Source organism: Chelmon rostratus, chromosome 7 (genome assembly GCF_017976325.1).
Source record: "Chelmon rostratus isolate fCheRos1 chromosome 7, fCheRos1.pri, whole genome shotgun sequence".
Taxonomy (NCBI): domain Eukaryota; kingdom Metazoa; phylum Chordata; class Actinopteri; order Chaetodontiformes; family Chaetodontidae; genus Chelmon; species Chelmon rostratus.
This window is the reverse complement of record NC_055664.1, coordinates 8330994-8344863: the sequence shown is the minus strand read 5'-3', so window position 1 is coordinate 8344863 and position 13870 is coordinate 8330994. Positions and strand designations below refer to the sequence as shown.

Genomic DNA, 13870 nt, shown 5'->3' with positions numbered 1-13870 from the left:
AGCCTCTGATCCTTTGAACAAGTCAGTCCCGTCTCCTCGGGGGAAACAATCTCCATCAGTGATCCGTGCAGCTTATTTCAGGCTGACATTTTACCTACAGTTTCATGTGGTTAATTAAACACTGAGATGTAGGCCACCAGGGCCCCTGCTGAGACACACACACACACACACAGGGAGATCAGATAGCAGCACTGACTTGGAAAGAGTGACATTAAAAGACTTGACCAGATTAAAAACAATTCTAATAATTGAGGCCATAAAAAGACATCAAACACATAAGTATTTCCAATTTTCTCATTTCCTGTGTGTGAGTTTAAAAATACCAAAGTCTGCTGGTCTAAGTGAATCAAGAGCAAAGCTGAGATCCCTTGATGATTTCACCAATTAAATCCACTTCAGTAGACAGAGCAGATGGGTTAAAGGGGGGCTTTTTTGTACAGCGCGTGTTCCAAATTGAACTGTCATGAACAGGGAAATAGTGAGGAATAAAATCAGTGGAGCAGAAGAGAGGGTTACAGCGAGTGTTTGTCTCCCTGGGTGCCACGGCTGAGATTGGCATCCTTCCTCTTTGCATACTGATGCTCTCAGCTCCCCCGTCTCTCTCTGACAGACACACACCTTGTTTTGTGTCTGTGGCTCTTTACAAATTCACTTCACACATGCACGCCTGCAGCCCAGCGCTCACACCATCCTGATGTTATTCATAAATGCCGGGCTGACTCAGGGCAGTGGAGAAGTTGGAAAATTATTTCATTATTCCTGTTCTCTCCAACCCACCACAGCACAGAGAGCAGATTGCTGGTATTTCTTAGAGGGTTTAGAGTCTCTAAGCTGTCCCTCTCCTCCCTGTCAAGCCTAAAATAACTATAAGCAAAACCCCCCTTGGATCAGGCTGAGGCGCTGGGAATCCATGTCACAGGGAGGATGATGGAGGTGGAAGCTGCTAAAAACAGATCAGCTCTCTGTGGCGCCGACTTACGCTGCAGCTCTCCCTATCTTGTGAGGAATTAATTGCTTTTGTCACCGTCCTTCACTCGAGAGGACCGCAGGACGAACGTACAGTGGAGAGCTGCAGGTAAAACTCAGCGTGGGGTCAAGGGAATGGAAGCACGTGAAAGCTGCGATTCAAAAATAGACCAAAAAATAACCCACTCCTGCATTGCTGCTCCGAAAGATGCTTCTTTATTTGAATCATCATCTGAACTCACTTCCCAGCATACACCATGGAAACATCTTGCTGCGTCTCTTTTCTGCAACATTTTTTAAAAAGTAAAAAAATGAGTATTTTTTTCTTATCAACCAGGCAAGCTTAACTATGAATTGGAGAGGAGACAGAGGTGGCGCTCCTCGGTTTGTGCTGATATTGGAGTGTGAAAGTTTTACATTTCTTTCAAAGAAATAATAATAAAGGAAAAAAGAAATAGAATACAAGCAGTCCCCCCGTCCATCCTTGCCTCTTGCAACAAAACATGTTTGTGTGTTTGGCTTGAGCCCTGCAATATAAAGTTTCTTAGAATTATGAGAGCCAGGATTTGAACAATCTTTCCAATCCAAGAACTGAATGCTCCACATTTGCCGTTTTGTGGGGCGATGGATTAGATTTGCTTTTGTTTTCAGCACGCTGTGTTGTGCAACCAACTTGCTGCCGGGGTGCAATAAACCCTAAAATTGCTGTCAAAAGCCTCTACAGTGATTCTTGCAGGGTACATCTTCCCTCAGAGAGCGTGCTCCGATATTGCAGGTCTCCTGGTTAGACTCAAGGTGGACAAAATGAACCTCACAGGGGTGCAGACCATGCTGAAATATTGTACACATACTGTACCGTGACTACACAGAAATACATAAATCATCCGCTCATGTAAGGTGAGAAGATGCAAATATACAGAAAATCTCTTTCAGTAACATTTCGGTTCCACAATCCACTTACAAACCACGATCATGTCCTTTTATAGCTTGTATTACACACAGGCCTGCCACCAACTCCTTCACAGTCACATACAGGTTAGCTAGAACACCAAGTCTTAATCATATCTCAATACATCTGTGCTCCCACAGTCAGGCTAAGACTACAACTGGCCTGAGTTCAGTTTGTGCTCGAACTCCTCATCTACATCCATTAACAGTCATATACGTGATCCACCCACAAGCTAAGTACAGTACGTCTGGATTTTGTGCAAATCAAATTAAATGTACCAGTCCGTTTTTTTTTTTTGTTTTTTTTTAAACTGTTTTCATTAAAAACTGAGGAAGTCAGATGGTTTGTCGACATTCAACTCAACTTGACCGAGAAGGTTACGGTATTCTCCACACTGCTGGTCCTGGCTAATCACTGCTCCTTTCACACGAGCTTTTTTTGTTGTTGTTTTTTTGTTGATTTTTTTTAATCACAGTTAAGACTGAAAGCCACACGACTCGGTGGCAAAAGGACTCAGTGAGCGTGTGTGTTAGTGCTGGAGCAGAGAGTTGGCCTAACACACTACGTCTTCAGGACAGAAGGTGATCTGTTGACCCCTGTGTGGAGAGCTGGTTTTTGAACACGCACGCACACACACACACACACACACACACACACACACACACAACACACACGTACCTGCAAACAGACAGAAGTCACTCATCCAAGGAGGCATTCCACTAAACTTGTTGTATTAGATGTATTGTTGGTTGTAAACTGGCACTGGTCAAGAAAGTACCGTGTGGCACCAGAAAGAGGAGACTGACGTCCCTCTCTGGCTGTCTGAGGCCGGACAGCCGCATCACCGTATGGCTTCATGGGAAAGGCCTGGCTAAGGCCACGGGAGAGGAAGGGGGAGGCGATTTGATCGTATGAAACCGCTAAGACAAATCTGGCGTTTATTTCCGCCCACTTACAGAGTGTGCTTTAAGTTTTAAAGTCGCCTGTGCTGCCCTTTTCTCCCATGCGCCCTTGGTCCAGACCCCTCCCTTCAGACCCCTGCGGGGCCACTCAGCTCTCATTTCTCCATGAGTGACAGCTGGATGATGCGCTGCAGCTCCTCCTCCTCCTGTCGCCGCCGAAGCTCCGCCTCTTCCTGCTCCCGAGCTGAGATCTCCATGGCGATGCGCAGCTGCTCGTTGTAGCTGCAGGTGGTGGGCTTCTTCTTGGAGGGGGTGGAGCAGAGGCTGGAGGGGGGGCGGGGCTTGTGCTGGGGGGTCCTGCGGTCAGGAATATTGAGGGAAGAAGACGGAGAACGAACAGTATGTTAGTGCCTGGAGGGTAAGGTTAAAGTTGTTTGGACATTTCTATTGGACACTTTTCAAATGTGGTCCCTTTCATAAAGGTTTTATAGAATTAATGGTGAATAAATCATTCACTAACGCTTAAACATCACTAATACGTCATTAAAAAAAACTTTTGTGTTGCCAGGTTGCAAAAAATCTGTTTTTGCTGATGTTTATTCTCCAACTTGACTCGTGCTTTATTAAACGCAGCCATTAAAGACATCATGGTAACTATAAATGAAAGAGACAGATTCATGCTTTACATTTTTGCTTGCACACAGCAAAAAAAGCTTTATCAAGAAATTGCTGTAAAGGTGAAAGAGCCTGCTATTGTTTCGGAAATGTCATGAAAAAAATGACTTATCTTTGAGGAGTTATGGGAAATAGTTTAGACAGAAGTATGTAAAAGTGGATCATTTACATGAAACGAAAAGAGGAACACTTTAACTCAATGCAAGAATGTTCATGTCTAAAAGACCTTATGATAACAACTTGTTCAAAGCTTCGTTTATGCTACAAGCTGTTGTCCACAGCTCAAAAGTCGATAAAAATCTAAATATTAAAAATTGAAGTATGAATACCAACATTTAGATGTTTAGCTGAGTAAAGAGACGAAGCAAGTGGTTGCTTTTCACAGCCTGGCAGCTATCATTAGCAGCTTATACAGCCATAATAAAGAGCCTTATTACAGAATGCTACCATCGTTTCTACTCTGGTTTCATTTTGTGTTTTTTCTTAAGTTCATTTTCAGTCTCGGCACAAAGAGGCCGGGTAAGAATAGCTTGAACTTCATCAAAAAATGTTCAAAATAGTGATATAAAATAGGACTCTCTATGACAGGAGAAGAATAATCTATTGCAGGTGATGAGGTGTTTAACCTCATGCTCAGTTCACAGTCAGTGGTGCTAATATTTGCCTTTTTGTCCGTTACATTACTGAAAGGACACCACAAAAAACTTTTAGGTTTAGTGTTTTTATGGACTAAAGCAATGTTTTCAACAGGCAGCTCCCTCTAACATTGTGACACTGGTTTAAGTAAACACTGCAGCAGAGAGACGGTGTCAAAGAGGGAAAGACAGACAGTTCCATCCGTCTGTGTATCAATCCACTCATCTACAAACAGAGAAGACACAGAGAGAAAACACTGTCGAAAGATAAGTGGCTAAAGTCAACAGCAGTACTGTCGACTGTGAAAGCAGTCCCCGCACACACACACACTGAGTAGTGCACAGTAGACAGGAGATGAGAGGAGAATAGCAGGATGGATAAGTAGGGGAGGACAGGAATACAGGATGTGAGTCAGGGATGGAGGGAAAGATCTGCAGGATGGAAAAAACACAATAGAAGAGTGGAAGACACTGAAGGATAACAATACATAGCAGAAGTGAGAGGAAGTTGGAGACAATACAGGTGAAGGAAGGGCAGGAAATATGGCCTTTGTCCTGACAATCATCTAGATTTATGGTTTTTTGAGGTTTCCAGCTCTTTTGAAGATAAAAGTCCCATTCAATTTTTTAACATCTGATTATCTGATTATGAGTGAAGTCATTTACAGAGCAGAGCGGGAGGTGCACACAAAGGGATGAAAATAGCCGAATAGAAAAAGAGACTGAGCGCCTGACCTCTCCAGACGGCTCGGGTCACAGGACAGGGGGTGTGTTCCCGGCTTGCTATTGGTCAGCGCCTCCCAGATGGTCACCTGGACACAAAGAGGGGCCCACACAGGAAGTCAGAAAGCCCGCACAGGAAGTGGGTGGTGAGAGGCATCACAGATAAACAGATGGCGGTGCCTGTAAAACAACAGCATCCTCCCTGCAGGCTTTTTCCTGTTAATGTATGCTGAAGTACCTCTCACTCACAGCACAGGTCGGGCTTAATTATGAATTATGAATTAACTAGATTGATTCTGGCCCTGCTTTTTTAGTACACACGCCCGATATTAATACTACTACTGATATCGCTATTAATATTGATAAGCTCGTGGTAAAAACAAGGATTCACAATGTACCACTAGACTATTAATGCACATCATACCATTTGTACTGAAAAATGACATTCATACAGCACCTTTAAACAGCATCCAGTGCATTCTGGACTTTATAAGCTTATTATAGCGGCTTTTGCAGCTATTCTTTATTCAAAGCAGGGCTACCAGGCAAAGCAGCCAACTGCCTGCTGCCTATTTCCCTGTTGTCTGTGTGGCAAATTCTTTGTGGTAATTTGATTAATTACAAATTTGTAATGGGAATTGGTCATGTGCACTAATAGAGCAGCATTAAAAACTGGATTATTAGGGATGCTGAGGATCCTAAGAGGCCTCCTGCAATCCTGAGGCCCTGCTTTCTTATTCCTACATAAATTCCTTGATAATCACAAACTAACTGATACACAGTACAGCAAACAGGGGGCAGGGAAGTATTTCAGTGCAGAAATATTGGTTGGTTTCTGGGTCACTGGGAAAAATAGGTTGGGTATCTGGGGGGTTCAACTGGGGCCCATGGCTCATTTCTGCCCTGAGGCCACCTTGCAGGTTAATCTGGCCCTGTTCCAGCCTTCTATCCAGTCCCTCGTTCCATTTCAGCAACTATGGAAATCAGGTAAGACAGACTTGATGTTCAGATGAGATAGGTCACATGACAGTAAATCTTATGTCCATTCTGAAAATAAATATTTTGGTGTGTTCGAGCGATAGCAGCAACTCTGACATCCAAGAGAGTCCACATGGCAACCCCTTTAATGCAAGAAAGCAGCATATCCCTTTAATAAAATGCACCTTACTGCACATTGAATATTGTAAACTCCCCACGACTGACTGATGAAGACCTTTGTAGCTTGAAATGTGGCGTCATTAAATTTCGGTGAGCTTGAAATATTTACTGTGCAGACGATCTCTCCCTTGCCTTTGCATGCTGCTTTTGCTCTGCATCAAACTGGTGCTGGACGTGCACACTGCCCACAGCCACAGTGAATGCAATTCTGTGTGACATAGTTTTCTAAGAAGTCCCTGTCTGCATTGCCACACAATAAGGACAGAAAAAGTACATCTCCCAGGATTCAACCTTGAATAACATTTCATGACGCTGCAAGTTAGGTTTCACACTATAGCAAAATTAAAGGAAACTGTGAACAGGTGAGAGGAAAATCCAGCTTTATGGTATGTTTAAGAATGTAACGTAAGCTCGATTTGTACTGTAGTTAATGCTGTAAAATATGACCTGTCCTGCTTCCGAATTAGAGCTGTAATGAAAAGTGCCACCACCCTCTGCATCAATGTCCGAACAGCAGCTCAGGACGGCGGGCTGCTGAGGATGATTGTACAAACTCCAGCACAAATCCTCAGCTGCAGCCCTGCCTCCGTCTCCTCCACATTCTCCTCCCGTATCCAAGCTAAGAAAACTCCGAGGATGTTCTCTGACCTTTCTGACCCAGCCTATTTATACTTCTCTCTCTGTACCTCTGGAAGAAGGCCAAGGACTATCAGGACCTGGATCTCTGGGATTTCAAAACAGCACCTATCCTGAGGCAGTGCTGGGTCTGGGCTCCACACATTACAAGCAATTTATTCTACTTATCGATTTTACTTCAGTATTGATTGTTTTTATTTCGAAACTGGTCGCTTTTTTTCCTACTTCAGTGTCTATTTGTCTGGTCTTGGCTGACTTATTGCTGAATTTACCGCTGTAATTTGTTCTGGGTATTTCATAGGGCGAACACGGGGCACCTCAGTTGACGCACGGCTTTGTGACTCTTGAGAAGGGAATGGAGAATGGATTCAACTGTTCAACGTGTTTGTCTGCTCTGATGAAAGCTGCAAACATTAGCATGTCAGAATCACCTGCAGCAGTGCAGCAGTAACTGAGCATCAACCAAAGCCAAGGAGCATGTCATTAGCTATCTGCATGAGTTTCTGGGATTACAGGTTGACTAAAAAAAAAAGTATATTTGTATATTTTCCCAGTTTGTGGAAGCTGGTCCTGGATGCTGCAGCAGAGAGACTTGTTCCTGCTCTTCATCTGATTTGGGGAAGTTTATGCTAAGCAGTGTTACATTTGCCAAACACCCTGTTTATATCTCATCCTAAAAGCTTTGAATGTTAAAAGTGAAATACACTTTCTACCATATGAACTGGTATGCCAAACAGCCAAACAGGGTTATGAGTCTTATGAAGCTTATAGTAATGCGGGATAACTAGTTCAACATTGCAAAACAAGAGCAATGCAGGTTTTGTGTTATTTACATGTCTTCCAGTGACCCTTTTACAGGTTCTCGTTTTGCTCAAATGTTCAAAAGTCAGCCAGAGAATGTTCACAAACTTGTGAAGCTAATGTTAGCTCAATTAGCCAGCTCGTTATAGCTGATTGAGGTTTCAGCAACAGTTGTCCTTTCAGACAGTGAAATAAATGGAAATGAAACTGTATATGTGCCATGTAAGGATGGACAGCTTGACAGGCGTAGCAGCAAGTAACCATGGGGCTGAACAAACAGTCAATTAAACAAGATCTTGTTTAAAGATGTCTGACAGGAGTCAAGGAGTCCACCTGATCATATTCAGATCCGGCCTCCAGCAGACTCTGCTGTATGGCGAACTGCAGCAGGTCCTCCTCCTCCTCCCTCATGCTGTCTCTCTGTTTGCCTCCCAGCATGGTGTATCCAGACGGGGCCTCAAACACACATGGGGGAATCTCTCCGGCTCGACATGACACTGCAGCACACAGGGGAAAGGTAAAGGGCAAGAGATGGGGAGAAAAGTTATCTAACAGTGCAGGAGATTGTACTTGACTAAAGGAGAAGAACAGGAAAGGAGGAACAGAACAGTGATTTCTGAGTGACAAGAAGGGAAATCCATATAAAAACATGTTGCATCAGGTAATTTTCCCCAAATATTACTCAACTGTGTGTATTTTCACAGGACTATAACAGACTGGAGAGCATTTCTGCACGATAATATCAAGGATTCCCAGAGAGGTTCCTTCTGAGTGGTCACACAATAAATTACATCTCTCCTCCGCATGGCTGCAGATTTAAACGTGCCTGTTGGGGTTCTGATCAAGTGATAGGATGATGAAAGTAAGACATAATCTCACAGGCAATGCAAAACAACACCACCCTGCATCCAGCATCAGTGATAAACACCACGCATGGCTCTATAACACAACAGGAAACTGTCTGTGAAGTGAAGTTTGAGCCAGGTTCTGCAGGAAATGTTAGCGGAGCGATCATCGGCTGAAGAAGAAGACGATAACATGAGAAAACACCGTCTCACTGGTGGAGCTGGAGCTGGAGACGCTGGAGGAGTCGCTGCCCGGAGATGGGGTGTCTGTCCTCGGGGTGTCCCTCTGTCCGTCCCCCTCCACCCCGACTTCGTTGTCGGCACGGGCCCCCTCCTCACAGCCGTTCAGGTTGCTGAAGGTGATCCTGGCGTTCAGAATGTGGTAGAGAGGGATCTCTGCAGGGAGCAAAGAGAAATGGAGTGCAAGATGACATTTTTATCATTAGTATTAAGCGATCTGTTGACTTCTTGTGTCTTCGCTTGGGTCTCATCATCTAGCTAACCAGGAATGTCCTTACATCAATCCTTTTATTTTCAGCGATCAAATTTGCAATCTTTTCTGTCCTTTTAACTCACTTCCTCCCTCAGTCTTCATTTCTTTCCGTCCATCTGTGTATCTATTTACTCACTTCTCATTTGCCCATCATCCCCTTAATTTAACCGGCCATCTCTCTAGCCTCCCTCTCTCCACCCTCCTCCCATCCATCTCACTCTCCCGGCTCTCACCGATCTTGACGGGGAAGCCAGGCGGCAAGCGCAGAGTGATGAAGTCACGCAGCTTAGCGAACAGAGCGTTGGAGATCGCCATGAGATCGATGATAGGCACCACTTGTTCTGCCAGGGACAGGGGATGGGACTCACACAACCACAATTTGGCTTTAAACCTGGAAACAAGCACACACACAAGAGTCTGTCAGTGAATATTACCAAATACAATTCTGACTTAAGCATAATTGAAGCAATTTATGTCTTCATTCAAGAACTCTGACTTTTGGCCAGAGGTACACAACAATCAGCCAACAGTGACTGTCCTCAAGCTGCTGAGTCATGTTCTATATATCTGAGCTTGTCTGATAATGAACACAGTATTGAGAGGCAACTCAGCAACCTCACTGAAACGCTTCATCCTCACGATGTCCTGTCACTTCTTATTTAAGTGTCACAGAACAATGAAGCCGGCGACTGTAAATGACACACAACGGCCAGTTAGAGGAGCAGAGGACAGGTGACTGCGGCAGGTCGACGGGTGGATGACAGAAGCAAGATAATGAAGACCTGTATCATTAGCGACCTCACAAAACACTAACGTAAAAACCAAATGCTTCAGTTCATCCTGAGTCAAGTACAGATGATCTGTCATGAGACTGTCGAATTGTTTAACTCTCCACCGTCTTTGCGCAGATCTGCTCCTCAAGTGTGTGATGTGTGTGTTCCTTCGCCAATATTATTGTGTGTTTCATCTCTGGATCTTGGTGGCCAGCTGTCATGGGCGGCTGATTTCACTCTGCCTGCATGTGTGTGTGCCTGTCTATTCCCAGCCCGTCAGTTTGTCAGCTCTGGCACTCGGCGGTGAGTTTGGAGGGCGACTTCACAGCATGCATGGCCGCCTGCCTGTCCCCCTGTCTGTCTGTGTCACCTCTGGGTTTTGGTGGTGAGCTGGCACGGGTGGCCGATGTCCCTCTGAGTCGGCGAGGAGCCGGGGTTGAAGTATTCCTCGGCCGTCAGCGCGGCGGGGTTGGTCACCGCCGGACATGACATCTGGGTCACCAGGGCCTGCAGGAAGCGGATAATGAATTCTAAAAATCCTGATGTAACCGCATGTTGCCATTTGAAAGATCTTTAAGCTTTCACTGAGCCGTGATAAAAACGACCACGACTGCAGGGGTCGAAAGCATTGTTCATCAAACCCAGTGACTCAACGAGTACTTTAGAAAGTGCAAAGACTTCTGGCTTTTAAAACTGGCTTTCTTTGATATGTCTGTTATAGAACTAAAAAACTCCCCACCTACTGGGATTTCAAGGCTTTCCTCTTACCTACTGACATTTTCAACAGCTCAATGAAAGAAAGGCTCGAGAATGACGAAGCACTTTTCCTCTTCAGCCGTTTCGCATCATCACAGTAGATGCGTCTGTTGGTTCTCTGCTCTAATTAGTAGCTCACTGTCAGCTGTTAAGGATGGCTTTAGTAAACCTGTCAAAGGTAGGCTGCCGTTACTGGAGGGGAGCAGGGGCTGCCACAGGCTTGTGAAACACAACAGAAAATCTATCTATGTTGTTGTAATTCCCTCCAGATGAAGTCAATTCATCACAGTCATTTTAGGGTTTGGCAAAATTGAAACAAAGCTTTACTTTACAGTTGCACGAATATCTGCAAAGTGCATATCGAACCAAAAAAAAAAAAAAAAAAAAAACGGGGTGTGTGTCTCAGCATGCAAAAAACGACAGAGAGGCTTAAAGTTGAAAAGAGCAGAGGCGACAGTGAGGGGGAATAAGTGAAAAGACTGAAGAGAGAAAGAGGAGGAGGGAGGCATGAGTCATAGGTGCTCTCCAGCAGAAACAAATTAAAAAACATAATCAATATTTGAGAGCGGGTTAGAGCCTCTGAGTTACTGTGTTACTCTGCAGGCATGCTCTGCTGTTGACACAGTGGACTCACACACTCACTGTCCATCCAAAGAGGGGAGATGGTGGTGATGATGGTGCTAATACCAAAGGTGATCATCCATCCATTATACAGATTATGATCACTATTCTCACTATGATGATTGTCTGCAAATACCTGCAGAGTCCAATCATAATGTCAGCACCAGAGTCACAACCCATAGAACAAAACAATATCATCCTCCATGTTAAGGTAACACTGGAAAATCACTTCGACAGTAACCTCACGTGGCAACATCTAAATGATCTGTCTACTCACCCCGTTGTTAGGCCCCATGTGTTGCTCAGCAATCCCAAGGAAGTTCTGCAGTGGAGTCTTCCCACCTGCTCAGAGAAGGGCGGCAGTGATGAGCGACACTGAGAGCATGTAGTTTCACACCGTCACAATGGACAAACTCAAACTGTGCCGTTAGTCTGAGTTTCACAAACTCTCCCGAGTTTAAGTGCACTGCAGAGCACCAAAAGCTGGCTTAAGTCTGGGCTTGTTTATCAAGAGATGATGAAGCATGGGCTCATTTATCTCTGCTGCAGCTGTCCGCGCTGTCATTTAGCTCTACAATGCTTTGCTCAAGATAACTTATTGCATCATATCAAGCTTTTGTGTAGTTTCGCGCTTTCATCTACTAAGAGCCTTTTTCTAAATGAAAAATGGCAACAGCTGAAAGTCACTATTGAAGACATTTAGACTGGATAGTCAGTATATCTGTCTTTAGTGTATCTCTGGACGGGGAGCATCATCTTTCTAGAGCTGAAAGCACATCACAGTCAACTTCACCTGATTGTATGCATTATTATAATACAGTACATACTCTATGCACAGCAACACGTGTAAGTTACCGTTATACTATAAATGCATTAAAAACTTGAGTCTCTAAGTTTGTTGAACGACTATGAGATGAAAGCCCATGCTCTGAAAATGAAAATGCTTTAAAGAGCCTTTAGGGCACTGCAGCAGTGAGAGAACCACGGGGTCTTGGAAGACCTGTTTTTTGGGAGTGTCAAGCTGTCTTCTTTGGATCTTAAAGATCCCCTCCGGAAATGTTTTAATACATATAAAAATGCTCTGCTTGGAATAATAATGTGTGTCTGATATGACTTTTCTACAAAAAAAATCTTAAAATACATTTACACCCTGTCCTTCATTGAAACATCCAAAATCTTTGAATATGCAAATATCGTTCACCTCAAAAGCTGAACCGTTGGACATAAGCTGTCTCCCAGTTAACTGAAAAGTCCACTTTAAGTGGATGCACTGCAGGGTGCACTGGAGGGTGCACTGCAGGGTGCGCTGGAGGTTTCAGGTTTCCACAACACAACTGTGTAAGTTCCATATTGGACCACAGTTGGTTTCAAAACTAGTTGTGATGCCACAAAATGCTGCTCAAACATCCAGGTGTTAAACTGAGATTTAAGGTGAGCTCGGAGAAACTTCAAAAACACCTTTAGGTAATACCTATGAAGAATTCAATTCTCAAAAACTGGCTGGGACTGGCTGGGTGTGATGTCAACTGTCATCATTTTGATCCATATGCTTCAGGGTCTTCAAAAGAGCCTGCGATGAAGGCATCCTTTGGTCATCTCATGAGAGAGATGAGCAGCAAAGAAAACATGACCAGCTTCTTAGTGTGTGGCTTGCATTTTCAGACAAGACTGGTGTTGTGGTTGTCCTCACTGACCAGAAACTGAATAAGTGCTAGAAGCAATACAAAGGTCCATCAATTAGGGTTAATGACAGCGGTGTGGTGTCCACATTTCGACCTCCGGCCAGCTGGTCTGTCTACAGCTGCTGCTTGACTCAAGATACAGTGTGTATGCGTTACTCTCTGTGTATATATAATGTCTACAGAGTTAACAAAATGATGTACAGTAGCACACGGGAAGGGCAAATGGAGTGAGTCACTCATTCAGGAGTCAGTGTAGCGCTTCCCAGAACACTTCCCTCCTGCACATTAGCATCGTGCAGATGGGGATTGTGACCTGGGAGATTGGAGTCCTCAGAGGAGCATGTGATGGTTGATCCTGGCTGACAGCGACAGTCCGCGGAGGGAGGCCTGCTAATCCTGTTTGATTTATGATTTGAACCAGAAAACGAGGCGAGGCCACCGAGCGAGCGTTACGGGCTGTTAGCCGGAGCCTCGGGGTGATGTCATCGAGCTCAGGTGAGGGGGGTTACTCATCAGTGACTCTTTTTGTAATCAGACATGTCGTAGCACTTAGGCTGGGGTTTACAGCGGCACGGAGAGGATCATTGAGAAAATCAGCTCCTGCAGCTGCACATAACGAATACTTTGGCAATGTCTTATGTTCATTTGGCCCTGAGGTGCAGTGGAAAAAAGACAGTGACCCACCTTTTGTCTTGTTCTTGTTCTGGTCTGACAGATGGTCAGTTCTGGTCCTGGTGATGAGCTCCACATTGGATGCTGCGTACACCTGAAAGAGGAGGAGACCCTTATCTCTGTTCTGTTGACAGTGGCTTTACTTGCTTATTGTTTGGGACCAATCAATCAATTAGGATTGGTTTAAACATTTTTTCTTTTCTTCCAACCTAATTAAAACCCAACATATAGAAAATAATTGAAGTGGTGACCATTCCCTCTGCCACAAGATGGGCTTGCAGATTTGGTGAACTTGACAAAACTCAGAATAAGAATTACAGCATAAATGTCACTGTTCACGTTTTTAATGATAAAAGAAAATGTTATCTGATGTTTTTGTCACTATACCAGAAATGTACAAAACCATGACCTTGTCAAACCATGAATTTCGTGTACGATTACACCCCTTGTGACTAGTCTGCAGCATGCAGGGAACCTCTTTAAGATACTCTGTGTAGCAGAGCGCTGGAATTCCTCACTGGTGACCACAAAAAGAAAATACTGATTAAAAATTGAGAAGGCTGCTTCTACGTTTACACTGGAC

General features: G+C 44.3%; 1 protein-coding gene across 2 annotated transcripts in view; it reads right to left on the bottom strand.

The window, feature by feature from the left end:
• Window positions 1–928: 928 nt before the first annotated feature.
• ankrd13b (ankyrin repeat domain 13B) overlaps window positions 929–13870 on the bottom strand; it is a 38586-nt gene continuing 25644 nt past the window's right edge. The window contains exons 9-16 of one of the 2 annotated variants that reach the window (XM_041940401.1): window positions 13300–13381; window positions 11211–11275; window positions 9927–10063; window positions 9017–9174; window positions 8504–8686; window positions 7779–7942; window positions 4863–4939; window positions 929–3174 (exon numbers count right to left, since the gene is read on the bottom strand). In XM_041940401.1, coding sequence (XP_041796335.1) covers window positions 2973–3174; window positions 4863–4939; window positions 7779–7942; window positions 8504–8686; window positions 9017–9174; window positions 9927–10063; window positions 11211–11275; window positions 13300–13381 — 1068 coding nt within the window. In that variant the 3' untranslated portion in view covers window positions 929–2972. Of the gene's footprint in view, window positions 3175–4862; window positions 4940–7778; window positions 7943–8495; window positions 8687–9016; window positions 9175–9926; window positions 10064–11210; window positions 11276–13299; window positions 13382–13870 lie in introns of those variants that run through there. The other variant, XR_006006981.1, reaches the window with a different exon arrangement.